The sequence below is a fragment of the Saccopteryx bilineata genome, chromosome 4 (genome assembly GCF_036850765.1).
Source record: "Saccopteryx bilineata isolate mSacBil1 chromosome 4, mSacBil1_pri_phased_curated, whole genome shotgun sequence".
NCBI classification, from domain to species: Eukaryota; Metazoa; Chordata; class Mammalia; order Chiroptera; family Emballonuridae; genus Saccopteryx; species Saccopteryx bilineata.
This window is the reverse complement of record NC_089493.1, coordinates 147234559-147259915: the sequence shown is the minus strand read 5'-3', so window position 1 is coordinate 147259915 and position 25357 is coordinate 147234559. Positions and strand designations below refer to the sequence as shown.

The following is a 25357-nucleotide window of genomic DNA, read 5'->3' as shown; positions in this document are numbered from 1 at the left end:
GAATTCTCCTTGTCCTGCATCTCCACTTTGCAGACTTTCCTGCTCATCAGTCACTTAGCAGCCATCTTGTGTTCAAGTTACCCCAATTTTACTTAATCGTGGTCCTAAAGCCATGCACTTAACTTTTATTACAGTATATTGCTATAACTGCTCTATTTTATCATTAATTATTGTTGTTAATCTTTTGCTGTGCCTAATTTATAAATCAAATTAGATGAAAAACACAGAGTGTATGTAGGATGTGGTACTATCCAAGCTTTTGGGCATCCACAGAGGGTCCTGGAACGTATCCCGTGTAGATAAAGGAGGGCTGCTGTAACATGTTGTCATCCAAGTAACTGGGGGAGGGCCCCGTGCCAGCAGGAGCTCTTGTGGCAGGAAGGCTGGAGCCAGGGCACGGGGGTAAGGGCAGGTAATGGAACAGCGGGACATACCAGATGCTGGCAGTTTACAGAGCTAGACAGGTTTGAGACAATGACAAGAATGGGCTGGGGAGAAGCAAGTGGACGACATGCCCATAATACTTGTACATGCCCAAACTATCCATAAAGAAGGAGAGGGTAAGGAATCCCAGTTGCCTGGCTGGTGGAGCCGTGGCAGGCAGAGACAGGCTGGAGGTGCACCAGAGAACAGGCCTGGGGGTCAGGCTCCTGGGACAGAAGCAGCACCTGACTTCTCTGATTGGTTCTCAAGAGGCTGGTGATACCTACTCCTGTGTTTCATTAAAACTTTTGATATGCCCTATTTTATTACCTCTGTTTTATAATATTTTTAATTTTGTGTTTAATTTTCTCTACATATAGAACACTTCTAAAAGCAAAAATAAAAATTTGTTCTGCTTGAAAACATTAGGAAATACATATTGAAAAAGTTAAAAATTACAGAGATCACGAGTGTTTGATAGTTACTTTCTGATGGAAATCCAGTCATAGCCGTCTGTATCTTTGGACGCTCACACTCCACTGGGAACATGATATATTACAAAGGAGAGGGACTTTTAAAACCACATTAATTTTTAATAGACAATCTGTTGCACTATTACAGAAGTGACCCTTCGTGTACAGACAAATTTAGCATCTACTGGTTTAGAAGAGGAAAACGTGTACTTTGACTGCTTCCCCCAAACAGGGGTGAATATAAAGCATCTTTCCTCTGTGCTCTCAGACACCAAGGCAAACCTGTTCTGTGTTTCCATTAGAAAGGCCGATCCATGAAAGCAAATGTGGAGATGTGAAAGTATGGAGCGCCATCCTCACCTGGGCTTACGTCACACTCCGCTTTACCTATGTGTATCCAAAATGCCCTGGCAGCAGGCTAACCAAGCCCACAGGCACAGCTCTGAAGAGTTCATCCAGAAACTTGCTGGCAATATGGTCACTATTTCAGTTTCACAGCAGAAAACAAAAATAAAACCCAAAGGTATTTAAATGCTTTGCAATCCCATGCACTGTATTAATTAGCTAACTTCTTATACAGTACAACATATTGTTTGCATGTTTATTTGTATGTGACACCTATGAGCATATAGCATCTATATTTTAAGTGTATTTACAAATCCAACAAAATATCTACATATAAAAAGCTTTACTTAAAATTAAACTTGATGCAAGTTATGATAAACCAATTTATTGGCAAATGAAATTGAACATTCCTTCAACCATAGGTTGTGAATTTCATATTTGGAGTTAAACATTTGATAGGTATTATTTACGAATATGGTAGATGTACGGGATTTTTTGAAACTACAGATATAATGCATGTGTTTGGCCTTGGTAGTTCTTATCAGGTTTTTTAGATTCTGAAAGTTGTCCATGCAGTTTGCATACAGACCTTTTAATGCTGCAGAGTTTCAAAGCTGCCACATAGGTAAAGACTTAGAGGATAATAATAATATATATCTATGTTTTTAGTTTTGGAATAATTCAATTTTTTTTTAACCAACTTGACATCTTTCTTACTAAATAGGGCTTGTCTTAGTAGAAACCATAAGAGACAAAAAAAATCATCATGCATTCCAGTTGTTGATAGTGTTCCTTTTTATACATATGGGGAAATGCTCCTTAAGATAAGTTGTCTTATTGATTTTATTTTCCCATTTCCTTTTTTCAGCCTAGCGGTTTTGGTTCCCTCGGTTTGTTAAGTTTCTTGTGGATGATAAGCGTGGGCTAGGACTCCGAGCCCACTGTGCCTTTGCCATGGAAGGCGTGCACATGGAATGCTCCCTGTCTGAAGGCACTGCATGTGTCTTGCCCTGTGCTTTCTGGAATAAGTTTGGAAATTTAATTGGAGTGATTCGTTTTTGATTCTCTCAGTATGGCACAAATGCCAAAATACATTGCAATATATATTGTTTATGCCTAAAAACACCTGAACATAGAGGTGATGTGAAAAGAACACTGTGCTGCTGTAACACCTGGGAGGGTAAGAGGCTATAGTAACAGGGGCAAAGAACAGTAACAGTCTCAGTAAGCATCAGCGAATGCAACTGTCACAAGTCACTCAGTTAGCAAGTATATGCTGTACATACTGTTTCTAACAGTCTCCTCAAAAGACTTAACAGCTAGACACAGGGTCACCACTTTCACAACAATGTCCACAAAGACATTGAAGTTCTAGAGAATACTACAGTAACACTCTTGACAATGAAAATGGAATTCATATTTAGGAGTTCAGCTGAGGACAGTATAAACAAAGTTTCAAACCATGTTCAAATAGCACACACAGGTATGTCCTTTAACTGTGTAGCATTTTTCATGCATCATATTGAACTGTATCCTGAAGAGGAAATAATACAATCTGTTGATGATGTTGTATTGTTTTTATCAGTTCTGAGAAAATCAAAAATACCTATTTTGAGTGAAAAGTATGTACTTTGCACTGCAGCTCACATTAACATATCATTTGACAGAGTTATGTTCTTGCTCTAACTGTTCTCATAATATTAACATACAACAGAATATATACTTTCTGCTTCTATGTTCACAGTATGAGAAGGCTGACAAGTACTTAGGATAAACATTCTAGAGGAAGGGGATCGGTGAAGAGCTTACAAATTAAACAAAGGAATTCATGGCGTTGACAGGGGAAGGTGCCTCTGAGCTTTCGTTCCCTTCGGCGGGCTCTTTCTCTTTCTTGCCGCTGTACTGTCCAATAAAGGAGCCGTCCTCATTGAACTGGCCGTTCACCCCCTCTCCATAGTCCACTAGGCTATCATCACTGTCTTCTTTCTTCACAGTCCTGTCTGAAGGTGTGCGACTGCCTTTTTTCAAAGGCTTGTGGTCTTCTGCATCACTGAAAAAAAAAAGAAATTTTCATAAAGACTGGCATTTAAGTAAAATGTTTTGTTCTTAAAGATCATGAATGTAAGTTATGATAAAGCATATGGAGTGCTGAGCTTCACCAGCCAAATCTAAGCATCAGGCTGACTCCAGTGATGGCGGCGTGGGTTGGAATGAAAATCAGGGGCAGAAATGGTTTAATCATGAAGGCTTCAGTAGGTGGATGGCTTCTTATTGTGCATGTCAATATCAGTGTCAGCATTGGTATCCTGATTTGGAAACAATTCAGAAATAATCACAAGCATTAGAAAAGGATGAACTGAAAAATCACTATTTTGAATTCAAAAAGCGGTAAAAAATATGGCAAGTGGAGAAGTTAGTGTGTTAAACTCTTTGAATATGAATGGAAAAAGATTTTGCTTAAGTGTGAAATATGGATATTTTTCTGAGCAAGAAGGAGAATTAAAATCCTGCATTTCAAATAATTTTGTTATTGAGTGCACACCAGGCTTGTAAACTTTACCCTTACCTTTCAAGAGACCTACACATTCCATTAAAAGGGTGCAGAAGAAACAAATGAAAATAGCCTAAGAAGAAAAGCAAAATCCTTACACTGAGAATACACAATATTACTCCTGTAAGAATTTTAGTTAATGGGTAAAGATTTATTATTATAGAAAGAGACAAATTTTTTTTCTTTTTTGTATTTCTCTGAAGTTGGAAACGGGGAGGCAGTCAGACAGACTCCCGCATGCGCCCGGCCGGGATCCACCTGGCACACCCACCAGAGGGCAATGCTCTGCCCATTTTGGGGCGTAGCTCTGCCACAATCAGAGCCATTCCAGTGCCTGAGGCAGAGGCCACAGAGCCATCCTCAGCACCCAGGCAAACGCTGCTCCAATGGAGCCTTGGTTGCGGGAGGGGAAGAGAGAGACAGAGAGGAAGGAGAGGGGGAGGGGTGGAGAAGCAGATGGGCGCTTCTACTGTGTGCCCTGGCTGGGAATCGAACCCGGGACTCCTGCATGCCAGGCCGACACTCTACCACTGAGCCAACCGGCCAGGGCCTAGAAAGAGACAATTTAAATCCAGAAAACTACAGTGTGAGTGGTTCCAAAATGTAAAAGCAAACTCGTCTTTGCCCTACTTACTCCCTTCAGATAACAGTATCAAAACTCAGTTCCCGCTCTCCTTCCTCTAGGTGACCTCGTGCAGCATACCTTGCTCACCCCCTTGGCTCTGGCTCTCTGCTCCTGCTCCCAGCTGCGTCTGCAGCCCTTCCACAGAGCTTCCCACAGGGTGTGCAGACTGTTCCTTTACTTCCCACACCCTCACTAGCCTATAAATCAGGGAGATAATGCTTTATTGGCTTTCCCCACAGCCTGGAATACAGTAAGCACTCAATGAATACAGTTTGAGCAAATTCATTGTAAAATAACAACACAAGATACAGTAATCATTTTAGAAATTTTTCAGAATTCTAACATTAAAATTTTTTTCATCTCATCCTAATTAATTTCAGAATATCACACAATGCACTGTAATATAGTCTTTTCTTTCTCTTACTCTAAGCAGGTATTTCAGGGAGTTCACACTTTCTTCCAGAAGCATCTCAGGGCTGTGCATACAAAATGTGCCTGTACTGAGTAAAACTTAGCAACAGGAGATGAATCTGTGATCATTCGGTCTGGTTTTCCTGTGGTCACCACCCTACCATGGACAAACCTACTGCAGTTTGGAAATTCATGACTCAAACACCCACTTTCCAAACACCCTCTCTAAAAGTCAGTCATATTTATACTGCTCACACACTACTTTGTGTTTGTGAGCAGAATAAATCCAAAGTAATATAACAAATGTGACACATCGTCCTTATTCAAGCCTGATGAGCATGGGTTACCTTGGGTGCAACAGGACTGTGTTCGCATGAATGACAAGATTTCCAAGCCAAGAACCTCCATTTATGCTATGAGTTCAAGTACCTGGACCATATGATTAATGACCTGGGTTCATTCTGTTTTTTAGTAGAATAAATCTAAAGAATAAAAAAAAATATGTGGCTAGTTGTATTGTTTCTGATTTTTCTACATGCTAGTAAGGATGCAGATCTTACTGTCTGTATAATTAAAGAAAGAAACAGAAAGCGGCAGGCTTCCATCAGAGGACAGCTGCTTGGGGGTGGGTGTTGGAGTGAGGGCACAGGATACAGCATATGAAAAAAAATCCAATATGGCCACTGAAGTTGATCCCTTTGTACTGTGCAATATCCTCTGACTCAGAGCCAACCATGTCTTCAATCTGGACAATGAGCTAATCTGAACAAAATTAGCTCTGTTCTGAGGCAACAGCCCTAATTTTGTGTGTGTGATCAGGATATTATCTTATTTTAATGATGAAAAAGAATAAGTATCAATAAATAATATAGACTCAAAGCTTCCCAAGGTGCAGAAAAGAAACTCATGATTTATGGAGGGGAATGACCTCATAAATTTATCATTAAAAAAAGATCCTATAATAAACAGTTAGAACTGTTTTCACTAATTGTGACATCTAGGAAACTAAAGGTCTTTTTTTATGTAAAAAAAGAAACCAAAGGGAAAAGATTTTGAGGTAGTGTCAGAAAGTCACAGGATGAAGCAACATCTGTAGCAAAGGATGGCTGGGCATTTTTGGAGAAGTGATTTCACTTGTGGGATTGTCCTTATGAACTTACAGCTTCAGTAAAAAAAAAAAATCACTGAGTTGTGTTTCATATTTAGAACATCTGTCAGAATCTAATTTCCCTTTGCGCTTCCCAGATCAATGTAGTTACATGTGTGATGTGGATTTTTGACTTCACACCTGAACCAACGGGTTTGTACTCAATAGGTCCAAGGAAAGTCTCTGCTGAGAAACTCAAGGGCAAGCAAGCTAACGACAGCCATACAAACACACTTCACAAACGGGTCACATATAATTAACACCAAGACAAAGAAAATGACCAAATAAATGTAAGCACAGTGATAATGAGGCCAGTAACCAAATACTTGTTTGCTATGTATTGCTCTGGAACCCAAAATCATATTAAAAAGTTCTCAGTAGATAGTCCACAGAGGAGCACAGAAATCATAGAACTAGAAACCTTCAAAGATCTCCTAATACTCAAACAACTATATCATTTTATAAATGAAAAAAACTGTCATCTAGACAAATTAAGTGATTCTAAAGAAAGCAATAGTGATGGCCGAGTAGACAGTAAAACTAATAGTCTCTCGAGTCCAAGCTAGTTCACATTTATTCAACCTCCATTTCAGTCTAGGTTTAATGGAGTAGGCAGCATAGTTATCCTAAGAAAGTCCCATTACATCAGATCATGGTTTCACATCACTGTTGTAGCAAGTTTGACATTTGAGACACACAGGTGAGCAGTACATTACCAGATCCATTTAAGCATGACAAGGTGCAACAGAAACCCATCACCGTGCAAAGAATGTGTAAAGTACAATGGTTTATTATCAGTTCATTCAAATATATCTTTTCAGGCTAGATTAGAGATTTAGCTTCATCACAATAAATAAAGGAGTGGTTGCATATCCTATGTAGAAGTCGAGCCACAAGAATGCAAGTAATAATACAATTATATAAAACAGCTCCTCTGTTTTATAGGAGAGACATGTAGAAGAGTGAGTTTAGACAGCAAAGATTCTAACTCATCCAGTATAAGACATGGTTACTCTCAGCTGTGGCCATCTGCCGGCTGCTCTGATGCGTCATAAAGCCTTCTGGGTAGACTGGGTGGAGTGCTGCATGAGCTTTCCAAAAACTTTCAGTCCCAGAGTCAATATCTGAAATCAAGACAACCCTCACTAGCCACTGTTTTCCCTCCTAAGATTAGAAATTCTGAGAAGTTTTAGAGATTATAGTCATCTCTGTTGAAGAGGTTAGAATATGAAAGCTTAGGTGCTGAGACACAAAGGCAAAAAAAAAAAAAAATACTGATACCTGAATGAGAACTGGTATAAAACCAACCCTGTCAAAAACACGTTTTATTCTCAAATCAGTTCCCACACCTCTTATCTTCAGCATCATTATTACTTTTTATCCCTTCATGATATTGACATGGAAACGCCAAAATGAGCTGTAGGGACAGGTCGAAATTAACAGAAATATCTACAAAGTCATTTGGAATTTACAATAGTGAATTATTTTATTTCACCTAAAACCCCTTTCTTCTGGAAAAATAAGCCTTGAAGTGGGTCCAGTGTCTATTTAAAAGATTATATTTTATATAATCAAGAGAAAAGAAAACACAAGGTGCAAAGGCATTTTATAAATAGAAATATTCTTTGAAACACCAAAATCCCAGTCTTCTACATCAGTTAATATATATTTTGTTTTTAAACTTCTAAAATAATAGTTTATCTCCCTTTAATAAGACCTGTATGTAACCCCTAGGCAAGAATATCCTTGGTTAAAGCCCCTCCCTCCCTCCCTCCCTCCCTCCCTCCCTCCCTCCCTCCCTCCCTCCCTCCCTCCTTCCTTCCTTCCCTCCCTCCCTCCCTCCCTCCCTCCCTCCCTCCCTCCCTCCCTCCCTCCCTCCCTCCCTCCTTCCTTCCTTCCTTCCTTCCTTCCTTCCTTCCTTCCTTCCTTCCTACCTACTATTTAACACATAGGTTATGTTAAAATTTGTCCTTAATGATGGAACCCAGTCAAGAACATATCACAAAGTTCTGCGAACTAACACACTGCTCCAGAACTGGGATATTCCTAATAATTAACAGCTACTCAAACAAACTAGTCACATTTCATGATTAATGGATTGAATCATAGGCATCTGTTTTTGAAAAACAAGTGTCAAATCCAAGATTAAGAAAGAATAACACTGATTTTTGAAAGCACTTTAGAAAATGACAGGCATAACTGTCTTTACAATGCAGCCTTGTAGGGTCTTTACTGCTGTTGACTCTTACTTAGTGCACCACCAGCTCTGCTGGGTGATCCACACAGCAAGGGCCGTGGGAGAGTACTACAGAGTGGAAGACACTTCCTCTCTAAACCTGGGATTAACATGGACATCTGTTCTTTAATGAAAAGTGTGAGACTATTTTAACTGTGAGGAATGTGTAAACATTTAGACATGGAAAGGTTTATAAACTAGTATTTGAGGAAAATATGGAACGCCTGGGAGAGCCTGTTCCTGCCAGGTCCTCTTCCGCGGAGCGAGCTCAGTGTCTGCACAGCAGAGAGGTGCTGATGGGGCGGAAGCGGAAGTGGAGACTAACCTGTACTCTCCAAAAGTGCCATCATCTTCCTTCATGGGCTGGATTTCAGGATCAGCATGGGCATCTTCCTTCTCTTTAACTGAAAAATTTAAAATGACATTCTCATCTATTGATTCTGTGTTTCCTTTTTCAAAGTTTCTAAGAGTGCTCTCTTTGGGATACACAGCAGTGGAAAATACACCTATGGGTTGTATAATATTAACTCTCTTGGGAAAGCAACGTTAAACATCATGATATCAAGACTTGATTCATGCATTGTTTCCTCTGGAAGATTTCAGTATCTTTCCCCTCTGCCTGTGGGCTGTAGGTGCAATTTCAGCACCTGTGACTTATATGGAGCCTAAGGAAGCAGTCACTAATATTGTCAAAGAACAGATTCATTTACTTTCCCCAAATGCCTTCTGATCTTTCACAATGTTTAGGCTCCCATTAGATAAAACTGTTTGAACTGAATGTCCAAATTTATGGCTCTGGTAAGATACTTACTGCAATCTACATTATTTACACTTATGATTTCTTTTTACTTCAATAGATAATTATGCAGCACTATAAGGCGATTTTCATCTTTATTTCTTTTTTTTTTAATTAATTTATTTATTTTTAGAGAGGAGCGGGAGAGATGGGGGGAGAGAGAGAAAGAGAGGAGAGACAGAGAGAGAGAAGGGGGGAGGAGCTGGAAGCATCAACTCCCATATGTGCCTTGACCAGGCAAACCCAGGGTTTCGAACTGGCGACCTCAGCATTTCCAGGTCGACGCTTTATCCACTGCGCCACCACAGGTCAGGCTCATCTTTATTTCTTACCTGGATATTTACCACCCTTGTTTCTTCTGATGAAGCAAACAATCAGCAAAATTAAGATAAGAAGAGCAACGGCACACATTAGACCAATGAACCAGCCTTGAGTTGCAATGTCCACCTGTCGGCTTGCCATTGCTGGAACGCAAAGGAATGACATCAGTGGGAATGGGTTAAGGGAGAGGTGAGAACAGCCATAGTCTCTTATATTAATTATTGCCACAGCATATAAACTCATATATTTTACATATGGCCCCAAACTGAAATCTGTCAGTTATCAATCGGGTATTAAATAATTAACTTTGAAAAAGCCTTAATTAAAATAATTCAAATAGAGAAATCTTAATGCTAATACCATTAAATGTTAACAAACTCTGTTAAACATTGTATTCAGAGTTATTTTAACTACATCTTCTCAGTGGAGACACAGTCCAAAATCAATGAACAAATGTACTGCTTACAAGATAAGTTGTTCATTAAATACAGTGGTAAGAATATAAGACTAAATTTTAAGCAGAACAGAATGTATACATCTAATGGAGTACTGGTATTTTTCCTTTAAAGGAACTGCTTTGGAGGCTCAAATATCTTTGCAATGATGCTGCCATGTTTTCAAAATGTTTTCAAAACTGTTAAAAATGAAAACTTTTCATATAAGAAATCTGTCTATATATAATAATCAGCCTTAAAATATCTCAATTTTCATTCAAAATATTTCTTAGATTTGTTATTCATCTCCTTTATTATTCACCTTATTTATAAGAATTGGTTCTGAATGACTTTTGAAAATTTCTGAAAATGTACTCTCAGAAGATCAATATTCAATGTTGTTTAGGATCCATTTAAAAGACTTTGAAATATATTTTGATCAGTGGCATCATCATTGGAATAAGTAACCAGTTTAGAGAGAAAATACTCATTCACATGTATACATATTCTTTAAGTCTCCTTCTATTCTGTTTGAATCAGTAAATGTGAAGCCTCTTTTTCAACCTGTGGCAGTATGCAAATCTCCTAAGAAAAACATAGAATAAGTAGCATTTCTAGTATTATTCAAGAGTGTCAATCAAATGGGACAAAGTGCAGCATCAATGGCTATTCAGACATGCCCCTGAGGATTTGTTTAAATAAATTGGTTTAAAGCTTCGTGTTTTTAAGGACCTCTATTTTTCTCTTTTGACCATAATCAGGATAATCAAGATGAAAGATTTTCTTCTTCTGATTTATAAGGATGCCTCTGTCATGCTTTTAATTTGATTGAATTTCTTTTGACTACATTTAACATTGTTGGGTTAGGTGTATATGATCTCTGGATGCAGAAATAAACTTGGCTACAAGTATCCCGGGTTTTGATATATGTGCAAAAATGGACCTCATGGCCCTTTTTTTCTCAAACAAAACAAAAGGAGAAAAACAAAATGCTTAATATCGAGTGTGAAGAGGAATGTGAATATTGTGTGGATATTTAAGAAATAAAGAAGTGGAAATACATTATCTGCAATAAAAATCAAATGCCAGTAGCCTTTCCCCAATGGCCCCTTCTCCCTCATTGGTCAGAAAGGTCTTGAGTTATATCATGACTTGATACAACTGAAGCACCAGTCTAGACAGTGCTCCCCTTCCACACATGTACCATAACCACAGTGATGATGATGATGGTGAATATGAAGACAGTTATAATGAGAGCTTACATTCCGAAACTCTTACTGTCTGCAAGGCACTGTGCAAGGAGGAAAAAAATCTCATGTAATCTTCACAACAATCCTTTGAAGCAGGCATGAGGAATAAATCCATGCCTAGAGAAGGTAAAGAACTTGCTAAGAGCTGAAGCTTGACCCAACTCTGTCTGACTCTGGGGCACATGGTTGTAGGCATTATGCTCTACTGTTACAATGCATTCCTAAAAACATGTCCAGACATAAAATCTGTAGCAGTCTTTAATGGAATAAAAGATTATAAGGACTTTCCATTCAGAGCCAGGTAAAAATATTTTAAAAGTCCATCATTATATACTCTTTGGAAATTTATTTCTGTCAATTCTCACATGATCTTTCTGTGCTTTTTCTTCAAAACTGAACTTAAAGCCAACTGGTGTAAGTCTATTGAGCATTTGACTGAAGTTAAAGAGTTTTTAGCATACTTAACGATTTACACCTGGTCATAAATAGTATTTGCTTTTACATTTTTCCTCTAATTAAATACAACTGATGAAGGCAACTACAATAAGACACTCAAGAACTAGCATAAACATTGGCTTATAGAGATGCAGAATGTCAAAACTGAACTGCCTACTGGCAGCTTGCTACTATGCAACTATGTAAAAAGTGGAAGTATTTCTTTGACAGTTCATAAGGGAACATCCGAAATGACCTTAGATTTTTGCCTCTATGTCTACAGAAAAAAAGCATCAAATTTCACTACCCCATTGTTTAAGATTAGGCAGGCACAGAATGTTAACAGGTTCATACTCACACACACACATAACTGCACCAGAAGTTGCTATAATAAATTATGTAACTTAAAATAACTTCTATTGACTTCCTATCCATATAAGAAGGGATCTAAAACCCACAATGATTATAAAAGGCTTCAAGTATTCCTAGGACACTCTAAAATCATCTTAAGTACAGATGATTTTACAAACTGAAGTCATGGCTACCAGTGTGTGCGTGTGTGTGCGCGCGCGCGCGCACGCGTACACACACACACACACACACACACACACACATTGAAGCCTGTAGGGCTTTTTCATATTGAATCTGATTTTTAATGAGTGGGTTATTAGTAGAATTGGGCAGAAGAGAGAAAGTGGATTTTCAATTTATCTAAAACTTTTATAATAAAATTATATTTATGAATTACTTGAGTAATCCATAAAGCTAAAAAATAGACAAATATTAAGAATACCAAAAAAAAGTAAGCCAGAGGAATGAAGTTTGCTTTGTTTCCTAGAAGTTAGCTTTAACAACAGCTTTGTTGACAGTCTACATTCTGAGGAAATGCTCTGAGCACTCAGGAGAACAAATGAAGCATGGAACGGACAGTAAGATAAATGGCTATAAAGAATACATTACATATAAATATACCCTGTTCCATTAATATAGTTAGAAATGTATGAAAAGAGGGAAAATCACTTTGGCTGAAGTTTGGAGGCATCTGACAGGCCTCAGTAAAAACAAATCTGCTTTAAAGTCCTTTGAGATTCAAGAGAAGAAAAGACAGATAGTCGAGAACAGGTGAGAAAGCAGGGGAGCAGGTGGGGTCCTGCCAGGAGTGTGGGTCAGAGCACAGCATCAGGACACCATCCACAGCTGTGTTTGATTTAGTGTTCAGTGTGTGCACAGGAAAAAATTAAGAAATAAATTTTAAAAACTGAGACTATCAAAGGCAGAGATGGTGTCACGTTAAGAAGATTCAGGCAACAAGTGTAGATGAAAGTTGAGTCTGGGTTCCTGAAATGAGAAAGACTCAGAGAAGCAGCTCATCACTGCAGTTAACAAAATGATCCATATGATAGCTACTGCACCCACGCTGCCATCAGTCTGGGGACCCGGCATGGGGAGAGGGAGGGTGCGGAAGCCAAGCTTCCACACCGAGCTCATCCAGCAGCTTCACAGGCTCAGGCTGTGGGACGGGCAGGACAGGGGAGAGGGAGCAACAACACAGGTTTGCTCCCAGTGGTAACGTTACATGGAAAAGGTGACAGTAACTGGCTGTGGCCTTGGCCTATTTTTCCATCATTGGCAAAAAGAATGAATGGTTCACCCATTATGACTGCTCAACTTGAAATTCCTGTCAGCTGTAGCTGGAATTGTAGATATAGCAACACTAAAAAACAATTTTTCTAAAGGGTTCACCTTTTGTCCTATAAAAGGACAAAAAAAAAAAAAAAAGAAAGAAAGAAAAGGACAAAAAGTGCCATATCTTAATATTCTGGGTGGAATCTAATTCTAGCTAGATCTGCAAGCTGGCAGAGCACTGGACCATGGGTCCATAGAGCTGGAAAGACACTTCTGAGACCACAGTGCCCCTAGCGGGTGGGCCTTGGGACCGGTATGAAGGGTGCAGGAAGAGCCTCTCCTCTGGTGGGATACTGAGCCTCTCACGTTTGCTGTCCCACACTCTAGCTGGGTAACAGGCAGGTATCCCATCTCTCATTATACACTGACATGATGTGTAAGTGATAACAACACTGCCAACTCATAGGATTGTTGTAAGGACTGAATGAGAAAAGCCATCAAAACCATTCATCTGGTATAGATTAGAAATGATTAAATGTTAGTGCTGTTATTATTACTAGTATTCTAGCTCTAAATGCACAGTATATCTACTTGAGCTTTAGGATTTTAAAATTAAAAGATATTGATAAACACTTGTCATACTGTCAACTGATATTCCTCTGTTAAGTTTAATACTGTATTTTCCTACGACTTTATACACAAATGGATATCGAAATACAAGAAACAGAATAACAGGAAAATTTTTTCTTCATACATTATGATTTTAGCACATAAACTTGAAAATATAGTTTAATAAATTATTATTGCCTTTGGTTTCTCTTTTTAGAAATCACTCAATTGTATATTTTCTAAGTTATAAAAAAAGACTTTAAAATCATAATGCTTGTGTAATGAAAGACATAAAAATACATTTTGGCTATCAGTTCTCCAGGAAATGCAACATTTCCTCAGGAATGCATGAAATGACTGAACATTCATGTGTATGAACCACACAATGAACACATACCATACACCCTTTGTTAAATTTAAGTAAGCAGGGATCATTTTTCATCTTGTGAGTAAATATAAATATTTTTGACTCATATAAATATTTTGTTTTTGAGACTTTATTATTACTTATGTATTTTGATAATATTTAAAAAACTAAAATATATACAGCAGTCTAATATGGTGTGATAACAATGAAATACATAAATTGAACAATTTCTTGTTTCATACAAATTTAACAATATTTATACCAGTTGTCTAAAGAAACTGCAGGGTTCTGCTGGGTTACAGTTCATTTTGACATGGAAATCATGACTTTATCAGGGAGTTATTTCAGCTTCAAAAGCATTTCAGAAATTCCATTCTAACTTCAAGGGAAAGTTAATATATGTCAATAAAGTAAAAGATTGGATTATTCTAAATACTGTAAATTAAGAATCATATTTAGCTGTGTTTTTTTTTAATATTTTTTTTATTTATTCATTTTAGAGAAGAGAGAGAGAGAGAGAGTAGGGGGGAGGAGCAGGAAGCATCAACTCCCACATGTGCTTAGCTGTGTTTTTGTAATGGTTTTGGCAAATGTAGTTAGAAGATGATTGGCTCAATTCTGTAATTCATTTGATATAAAGAGCCAAAGACAATGGAAAACCCACTCCCAACCCAACTGGACCCCACAGAAAGACATTCATAGCTCTACTCATAACAGCACCACCAGCCCCATCTCCAGCCAGAGAGCTTGGGGGCTTCACCTCTGAGCATGCGCCAGAACAGGTGTGGGTGCACCTCACCTGGGCCTGTCTCAAACACATCCTCTGAACTCACAAAACCAGAGTCCCCCTCTGCACCAACTCAAACTTTGTATGCTGTTCCTGGCATTAGACCCTTTAACCCAAAGAAGCTCCAAGAACCATTTACAATTTCTTTCCTCCATTCTTCTTTGCCTATGGAAATTTTGCAAAAACAACAAATTATAATATTTTATGGAACTAGAAGTCACTTAATGCTTCAAGAAAGGAAAATTCTTTATAAGCTAAAGACAAAATCTAGGATGCTTAGGTATGTCATTTTAGCTCAAGTCAAATAAATCAATGAAAATGAAAAACTACATAAAAATTGTCCTCAAAGAAAAACTGACTGATATTCAGATATACAAAGGAAGCTTGTTTAGCTACACCCTGCTTAATAAAACTTGAAATTTTCTATTAATGTGTATAAAAAGAACTGTTTATACATTAGTTTAAATCAATTTAAACAATTTGGGAACAATTGTTTTTAAGATTCACAAGATGAACCTTTTAGTAAACTTAACTGCCTTCAAATTTATCCGTTTTATTGTAGATTCAACCTTTCCTGTGCATTAGGGTTCCTAATTGAATTGTTTCTAAAAATGTTTGCCTGGCCAGGCAGAAACAGCAAGTTGGACTATGCTCAACATTTGCATACAAACATTCCTTGGCCACCCAGCTCATTATGTGCAGACACACTGTGTCAGGAAGGGCACTGGGTTTCCAGCACAATGAGAGTTAAAGTGGCTCTACCTTCCTTCTGGTAGAGTTGGCCAGGATGTAAGCAGGAAGTCTTATTCAGGAATACATTAAACACTGAAATAAAAATAGTAATTTTCTGCTGTTTCTGATAAAATTATTTTGGATAGTACTTGCAAAATGACTACCTTAAGACAGTTTAATTTCTGTTACTTCAAGGTCCAATTTGAACAAACTTTTCTTCTTTCCTACTCTATTTATAACTGTACTTACTCATTATTACTCTTGTTCACGTTACGGGTAGAGAACAGTTTTAAGTGCCATAATGTGAAAATAATATATGCAAGGGGTCTTACTATGTTTCTTGTTTTTAATAACAGGAACAAAAGAGATTTTTTATTGTGTATAAATATATAGATTGATAGTTCACTGTAATTTTTTTATATAAATCTGATCCAACAGTTGAATCGGGTTAATTTTTCAAGATGATCCATAGTAAATCCTTAAAAATGTTCTTAAGCTCTTTAAATGTGTCCCCCAAATTAAACCCGGGTAATGAAGTTGTTTCTTACTGCCAGCTACACCATATTCAACATAAAAGGTGACATGCTCGGGTCCCTCATATTCCCAACTGACACTGGCACAGGTCTCAGCAGCTGCCACAGTAAGTTTGCTGATCCTGGGATTTACTGCTTGAAATAAATATACAATAGAAAAATAAAACAAACAAACAATCAAATTGCAATACCATAAACACAAATATAAAATAATTTTAAGTACTCTGAAATTATGCAAATAAAATTGAATTAGAATTTAATGCTGAAATTTAGGGTTCACTCATACTTCACTTTCATTACAGACAGGTTTTTCATTTATTAAACTACAGTATTAGAAAATAAATCAATAATCAGAAGTAGTAATGCACAATATTATAATTTATGAGTTATACTATCTGGGTCCTGAATAATGTGAACTGCTGGCCATTAGATACAGCCCCAGGAAACATCAAGTCCTCCTTTACTGATACATGGCAGGGGATGGGGCTGCTCACCAGTGCTGGGGGCAGAGGTCACAGACTATCAGAGACTGCAAGGTAAAACCCAATACTAGGTGGCTACTTCTCAATTCTATTTATCATCTTAATGTGGGTCTTTAAAGAATTTATGTTGGGGATGAGAAAGGACGCTCCTTAGAATAGTGGCTTTTGATCTCTTTTTGAGTCAAAAACTTCTTTAAGAATCTGCCTCTAGGGAGTTCAGGGACCCCAGGTGAGGAATAACTGCTTTGAAGGTCATTGGATGGTTAGGGTATGCTGGAAGAAAAGCTGCAAAAAGAATTGCCAAATACACTTTTATCAGAAGTTGAGAAATAAGAAGTAAAATAATTATTTCACTTGACATATCCCAAAGAGCAAGACAATCTTACCTGCTAAGTGCCCATTACATATCATGTTCTGAAAAATCATGGAGCAGCCTAAGTGCTTCTTCAAACACCAAATTACGGAAGTTGTGTGTTACTATGTACTTGCTAGTTAGTAGAGATGACACCCAGAGTTATGAAAAGATGTTATTTGGCCAGCTGAGGCTGAAAATTATATCAGCCTTACTGCAATTGTCTAAACTACATTACATGTTTATAGATATATTCACTTGGGTAGTTAAACCTGTTCAGATCAATTTATTATACAAGAGTAAACATCCTAGGAGAGTAAATCAGAAGGTTTACTCAGACTCTAAAATTAAATTCTAAATTATGTTACAGAATTTAGAAACTAAAGCCCTCTACCAAAAGGACTTTAATAAATCTAAAATGTGATGAAATAGCATTTCTTAGGATCAAAAAGAGAAGTATATTAAGATATTAAATAATGCACTTGACCTCTGAGATATAATTCACCACTACATGAATATTGTATGCCCAGTGGTGAGATTCAAATAATTTAACAATTGGTTCTCTGCCCTAATGACCATTTTAAGTATAAAAAAAAATATGGAAAGGTAGTTTATTATTTCATGCATTTAATACTTAAATAAGAACAATAAAAGAGTTACACAAAACCATATGATGTTATAAGAAAGTTTTAAAATATTAATGAAAAAATGTTGAATAATACCTGACAAAAAACAATAAAACTGCTATTTAAGATATTTCCATATTGCTTTTTGATTGGCATCCTCACTTGCAATTATTTTTACCTATGGACCAAATGAACATTACTACGGGCGCTTAGAATATGCTGTTACGCAGATGAACATTAAGAAAGGGTAAGGAATGTAAATGTGTCATTTCCACATTGAGTGGCTGCCCAGGCGCCCGCCTGAGAGAGAACCCTGATTACAAGGGCCGTTTTAACAACTGGTTCGCCAAACTGAACCCAAAATTAGGTATCAGGTCTGCCGAACCAGTGCAAACCAGCTGAATCCCACCACTGTATGAGCCCCTCCGTGCTAAGGGTGGGAAACAGGAGAAAAATTGATTATTGAATTATGTAGAGAGCTTCTGTGGAGCTGATTTTGCTCTTAAAGGGATATATAATGATAGGAATATGATCAATAAACAGGTGCTAAATATGAACATGTTTGCAAAACATCAGTGGCAAAGGACCCAGACAAAATATTAATTTTCTATAAAACAATGTGGAACTTAGGAATTTAGTCTGGTGTAATTATGCAAGATGTTCAAGGCAGAACCACTGTGAAATACTTCCAGCGGAAGAGCATTTAGTTTAAATATACCCAGAGTAGATATCGCCGTTTACTGAGATTGTGCTGTCTGGGCACTTTCATCAGAGATTTCTAGCACTCCATGCTTTGACTTCCCTTACTGAACCACTAATCACTGAGCACCTGTGAAGTGCAGACAATGTCTCCTGGGACATGCTCGTGTCATCTCTCAGCTGGCCCTTTCTCAGGAGGCCGCCTCTAGTCTATCTTCCTACTGTGTCTTTCTCTGTAGATCACGCCAGTGTAGTTACCTACATCTTAGCTTCTACACTGCATACCTGGATTCTGTCATTTCTGTTTACAATGTAGAGATGACTTCCCTCTGCCAAGAGGTAAACAAGCAAGGTGCGCATGCCTGTTACAGGTCATCCTGGCCTGACGCACCCCTACAGGCACAGCTCAGGTTCCTCTCCCGTGTGCTCTACATTTTCTACCAGATCGGACTTTCGGGCATAAACATCTGTGGGTTTTTAAACCCCTGCGTTTGCTTGTGACCCTACCAAGAATTTAAACACTCCAATCCCCTGACTCTTTGTTAATTCTATTCATCTCTAGGCCCAGTCCATTATTACTTTCTTTGTTGTTTTTCCCGATCCTGTTTGGCAAAACAAATGATTCACTCCTCTATGCTCACATAAAACTTTGTTCAAATGACTAGTTTAGCGCCTATATTCACTCCTTTTCATACACTGCTCTTAACTGACAGATGTCAAACATATCAGAGGCAGGGTGTGTTTCCACATCTAGACTATTATGTGCCAGGTAGACATTAGCTGTTGAACTTGATTGAACCTTCTAGATAATCTTTTTTTTTGTTATTGTTCAGGCCAAATAAAGTTGTGAACTTTAAACTTGATTTTAATTTACTGGTTCTTTAGCTTTTCCTGTTTCTTGTGTGAACTGGTGATGGTGAGACCAATGCTGATATAATTATAGGGTGAGAGTTCGACAACGGAGAGGATTTGTCATCAGCTGCCCAGTGCCCTCCTTTTAATTAACAGTCAGCTGCTAATTAGGTCAAGAACCAGGTTCAGTTTCTGAGTTGCCATTTAGTTTCTTCCTATTCCTGTACACTAAATAAGTCACTTCACATAACTGTTCTGAAGACTGATTGCAAGGGTGAGAAAGACAGCTTCGGATAAAGCAGTGTCCATCCCTCTGCAACACTGAGACCTTCGCTCAAATCCAGGGGTCCCCAAACTACGGCCCGCGGGCCACATGCAGCCCCCTGAGGCCATTTATCCGGCCCCCACTACAGTTCCGGAAGGGGCACCTCTTTCATTGGTGGTCAGTGACAGGAGCATAGTTCCCATTGAAATACTGGTCAGCTTGTTGATTTAAATTTACTTGTTCTTTATTTTAAATATTGTATTTGTTCCCATTTTGTTTTCTTACTTTAAAATAAGATATGTGCAGTGTGCATAAGGATTTGTTCATAGTTTTTTTATAGTCTGGCCCTCCAACGGTCTGAGGGACAGTGAACTGGCCCCCTGTGTAAAACGTTTGGGGACCCCTGCATCCATTACCTGCGTGTTTTGGTTCGTTTTTACAGATTCCTTCACAGGTCTATTTGCCAGAGTCCCATACCCAAAACTATTTAAAGGAACACAGAAATTAAACAAATGCAGCCAATCAACTGTAATTCTCAATAAGGACATGGTTCAAAATAAGTAACTCTTGAATATCTCAAGAGTATTTCCACAATCAAACTGAGGATAGTGGTTAGGAAAAGGGAAAGCAGGCACAATACAGCCAATTGAATTATCCTGGCTTCTTCGTGGTTTAAATATCTTTTTACGTTTCATTAACATCTCTTAAAATCTGTAAGAAAATTTAAAAAATGTAAACTTAGATGCATCTCCTCTCCCCTTTTTGACCAGAAGTGAATTAAAAGCGCTCGAAGCAGTGCTTCCAGGACTCAGGCTGCCCTGCGCTTTCCCTCAGCGCTTTCTCTTCTTTATTCTTTCATGTTGTTTGAAAGTAAATATAAAAGATGTATAAAAATATTAAAATTTGGAAGGATTGTGGAGCACTTTTATTCTTCCCCTGTCTCAGAAGTATTTAAACTCTGCCTGGAGAAGAAAAATAGAGAATATAAAATTTATTCTTAAATTAAAAAAAATTTTTTTTTAAGAGAGGAAAACTCAGGATAACAAATTCTTTTTGAGCTGCTTTAAGTCTTATCAGTAAAATAACATCATTTTATGTAGCAATATTTAATTACTGGTGCTTCTATATTAACAGAAACAATGTAGAAAACAAGAATAGATTTAGCTTTCTTTTAAAATTTAAATTCTATTTCTCTTCCTAGATCTGAGATCCATCAGATTTCAACACCGGGGGCTTCAATAACCATCAACACTCCATTTTATTTGTCTCTATAATCATAGGAGATTCACAATGCAATTTAGTAACATTCAATTGTAAACCTAAACTATTTTAATAAAGATTTATTTTAGTTAGTTTTGATTCATTAAAAAAGGCGGTGATGTTTTTCCAGTGGACTGCATGTCTTCTTTTGACAGGACAATTCAATGGAAATGCATCCTCGCTTCATAGGTGGCCCTTCTACACAGTCACTCTGCCCCTGATGCAGGCAGAGCACAGTGACGTGCGCCCACCGCACAGGGACAGAGCCAGAGCCAGTGACACACCCACCATGCAGGGACAGAACCAGGGACAAGCATTCCTCTGGAATGCTTCAATGAAAGGTTATGAGGGAACGTGGCAGTAAGTTATTGTAAAACAACCAAGGATTTTAATTGATATCTAATTATCCCAGGAAAGAAGAATACATAGTTTAAAAAAGAGGTTTACATCTTTCTAAAATATTGTTGAGATTTTGCATTTTTACAACTTGTTGAAGTCTAAAAACACACACACACATATATATATAACATATTAAGTTACTAAAAGTGACTACAGTTCTTTTTAATCACTCCAAAATCTATCTGATCTACAGTTTATAATTTACCAACACTCTGAATATAAGCAGATTTCTAAAAAAAGAATCAAAGATATATATCAGGCCTAAGATCACAAGATTTGAATACTTTTGGACAAAGCACTTTATTTCTCTTGGTCTTTTCCTTTGTGCTACTTGTACAAATTGAGTCTCTCAAAGCCCAAGAAAACCCTGGCCAGGGGGGTGGGGGGGGTCCTCCACAGGAGAACAGTATCCAAAGCAAACGTCCAGGGTCAAAGGCTGGGGGATCTTTGGGACTGCCTAATGTGGAAGACACATTACAACTTATCCATGCACCATTTTCCCAACACATCTTTGTCACGCAGGGAGCTGTGAGAAATGAAGAACAAAAGTAATCCACTGCGATGATTGGCTACTGCCCAGGAGGAGTTGCCTGGAGCACTCTGGTGAGCACAGGGTAGATAACACAACTGAGTAGAGCAGTAGAAGATGCAGGAGGACCGGAAGACCGGCTTGTAAAGGATCCTGGTGGAGACTTTTAGTTCTGAGCCAATCAGAGGGTAGCATTAAGCCAAAATTTCAAACGGACAGTGGAGTGTAATGCCCACAATGTGTATACTGTGTCTATGAGGAGTACAGCTCAATCAGATTAGAATGGACATTTTTTTTTTTTTTTTACAGAGAGAGAGAGAGAGAGAGAGAGAGAGAGAGTGAGTCAGGGAGAGGGATAGACAGACAGGAACAGAGAGAAATGAGAAGCATCAATCATCAGTTTCTCCTTGCGAGACCTTAGTTGTTCATTGATTGCTTTCTCATATGTGCCTTGACCACGGGCCTTCAGCAGACCAAGTGACCCCTTGCTCGAGCCAGCAACCTTGGGTCCAAGCTGGTGAGCTTTTTGCTCAACCCAGATGAGCCCACACTCAAGCTGGCAACCTCGGGGTCTCGAACCTGGGACCTCCGCATCCCAGTCCGATGCTCTATCCACTGCGCCACTGCTTGGTCAGGCAGAATGGACATTTTGATTGATCTGATTTCTCACAGGCTATTTTCATCACAGGACTAATATTTCTAAACCTCTCACATGTGGCATGGCCTTATAGAGGATCTGTGACAAATGCACAGTCTGGTTCTTCCTGATTGAGCCACCATCATATCATTAAAAACTAAGATTAGAATTTGTACCAGACAAGTCTTGAGAAAAGTCTTAGAAGAATTTAATATGTGGCTTTCTATTTGTAAAACAGACTAAAGCTAAGAACTTCTCTTTCTTTTGTTGTTTCAAAGCTTATTTTATTTTCTCTTTTAATCCATGCTGCACTTCCCCATGTTTAACATTGCAAATTTCACACATGTATAAAGTCATGCAGATGAATTATTTTACCTTTGCCTGCACCTACATCAGGTGGGAGAATACCAGCTTCAATGAAGGGAAACAGAAATAGGACACTATATAGTTAAATGTAACACACCCATGAACATGTAAAGTTATATAAAAACACATTAAAATGCTAAAGCATGCAAGAAGAAAGAAGCATACCATATCCATTACAGGGACAAAGACATGTTGGTGTCCCCAAATTCACCCAGCCATCAAATCTACACTTTACTTAAGGTTCATTATTTATACCTGCCTATTATGTAAGATGGCTTAGGATATCTAAAACCAATTTTTGGGTAGAAATGTTCATTTCTTATGCTATGGAAGATAATCAGATAAATAATCCTTAAGCAATTCTACAATTTAGAGACACGTGAAGAAAACTTTTTTACAATATTTTTTATCATTTTTATTGAATCTACAGTTTTTCAGAATAACTTTTATAAGTACAAAAGTGTTACCTGCTTTTCTAGATACTTTAATGGGGATAGTTTGCTCTCTCTGTACCAGCTACGAAGTCCCATGCTCAAACGCAAAATAAATAATGGTTATTCAATAACCATTTCAATTTCACTGCTAGAAAACCTCAGTCAGTATGTGGACTAGCAAATTATTTTCTGGTGAATCATGCTTAGAACTAGAATTACATATACTTATTTGTGTATATCTGTGTGCATATATATTACATGTATGTGTATGTATATGTTCATGTATGAATATATGTAAAGTTGTAGAAAGGAAAAACAGTACCTTGAGCTTGGAATTCAAATGTGACAAAATATTATTAATTTTCCACTCTCACATCAATATTTTAATATAAGTTAAAAATTTCATATGGGCTTTGGAAAACAAATATCAAGTCATTATTCTAATATGAATTAAATAACTGTTTTTATATATATCTGAATGGGAAATTACAAATACGTGTTTGTATTGAATGGGTAAAGGGAATACTCCATGGTCAGAAGAAAAGAGAAAGCATAAATTTAAGTTAAGGATTTTTGTTTCACAAAACTTATGGTTTATGGATTTTATATATACCCATCTTACCTTCATCCACACTTGTTACTGCTTCCTCTGTTATGTGACTTCCTGATCCTGCTGATGTTTGTGCAAAGAAATAAAACTTATACCGAGTACTGAAATTTAAATTTTTTAAAGTCCAACGTGTCTTGTTGGCAGGAATTTTTAAATCCACCAGTGGGCCTAATTCATGGGTGCTGTTAACTGTTGAGAAGAAAAAACAAACAAAAGCATCCCCATTAACTGCTATAGGAAAGCTATTATATTGTAAATAAACACGTGCACCAAAATGCCAAGCTTGGATTACACTGACTTTTGCTACACTACTGACCTTCTGCCTGATATAACTGATAACCTTTTACAGCTCCTATAATATAGTATAACAAGGAGAAATACATTCTTCCTTGGCTTCTAAATTAGGGGAATATACAATATATTCTGCTCACAAAAATTAGGGGATATTTTATGGCTTCATATTCATTTGGAAATGTCCCCTAATTTTTATGAGCACTATAGTTGAATTAGATAGCATTTTTTATCTCAGTATTTCTGCAGGTGGAGTCATGTATTGTTAAATAACTGCAAACCTCATTGTCAGAGGACTTGTGTCAAAGGAACTAATCTTACTATTTCCTAGTTATAGTTAATGTTAACCTAATCTAACAAGAGCACCTAAATAAATCTCATGCTAAAACATCTGTATAAACTATAGAATACTTCATTTTCAATAATATATATATGTATATATATAGTTTTTCTTTAAAAAGTGTGATTTAAAGTTCCTTCTGAAATAACACTTAAAGGTAATATGTATGTATTCTACAGCTATAAAGAAATAACCAGTTGGTATTTTAAGATAACGGTTAAGTTTTTCTTTTTAAATGATATTTTTCCTTTTTCTTCTTTCAGTAACTTACTTGGCTGGTATTTTAAGGTGTACTCAGTCAAGATGCCATTTGGATGGCTTGGTGGGTCCCACTCCAAGGTAAGAGAGTCTAGAGTTGGGTTAACAATCTTCAGAGAGGATGGGGCACTGGGAACTTATAATGAGAACACAATCAACATAAAGGTTTCTCAATGTTTCAAAATTTTTGAAAATGACATATTTCACCATGTTCACACAGATCATCAAGGTTTTTGTTTTTTTTGCACACACTCCTGTTCCTATTCAGCGGAAAATACACTGATACAAACCTGTGACAGGTACCTTTTATTTCTCTTCCTCTTTTTTCTCACCATTTCCATTTAGATTCATTAAAACCATTCTCTTAAAACACATACAGGCTTTGCCTTTACATGAACCCAATATTTTTGAGATAATAAACTTAATAAAATTTTAAAAAGAGAGTGTACTTATTTGTTTCATGAATGATGTCTTCATGAATAAGCAAACTAGTAACTAAGTGAAACCATTCTAACCAGACCTTTGAGTAGAAGCAGCTGTGTTCTGGGCTACTCAAGCCTGTTTCCCCTAAGAAACCAGGTATCTCCGAGCAGTCAGAACATCCTGCCTGTTGGGCTGTGGGCAGGAGGAGCCAGTCTGCTCAGGTGCAGAGTCGTTCTCATCCGAGGGCTGACAGATGCCCAGAATCCATGGCAATGAACAAAGCCCCAGACCTGGCCAACCTAGCTCCTGGGCAGGCCTCAGGGAGGGAGGTTCTCTATGGCAGAGGCTGGCAAATCACCAGAGCAGATGTGCCTGGGCTTCTGTTAGTCACGCCTTCAAGAGGATGATGGATGATCTTTACCTCCTCTACCAA

At 37.7% G+C, this 25357-nt stretch overlaps 1 protein-coding gene across 18 annotated transcripts in view; it reads right to left on the bottom strand.

Annotated features, from left to right (window-relative positions):
• Positions 1 to 832: 832 nt before the first annotated feature.
• NRCAM (neuronal cell adhesion molecule) overlaps positions 833 to 25357 on the bottom strand; it is a 392315-nt gene continuing 367790 nt past the window's right edge. For 12 of the 18 annotated variants that reach the window (XM_066272164.1, XM_066272163.1, XM_066272174.1 and 9 more), the window contains 6 exons: positions 24515 to 24637; positions 23625 to 23801; positions 22578 to 22613; positions 9340 to 9471; positions 8537 to 8615; positions 1605 to 3291 (listed from right to left, as the gene is read on the bottom strand). In XM_066272164.1, coding sequence (XP_066128261.1) covers positions 3054 to 3291; positions 8537 to 8615; positions 9340 to 9471; positions 22578 to 22613; positions 23625 to 23801; positions 24515 to 24637 — 785 coding nt within the window. In that variant the 3' untranslated portion in view covers positions 1605 to 3053. Of the gene's footprint in view, positions 1378 to 1604; positions 3292 to 8536; positions 8616 to 9339; positions 9472 to 22577; positions 22614 to 23624; positions 23802 to 24514; positions 24638 to 25357 lie in introns of those variants that run through there. The other 6 variants (XM_066272175.1, XM_066272177.1, XM_066272178.1 and 3 more) reach the window with 2 other exon arrangements.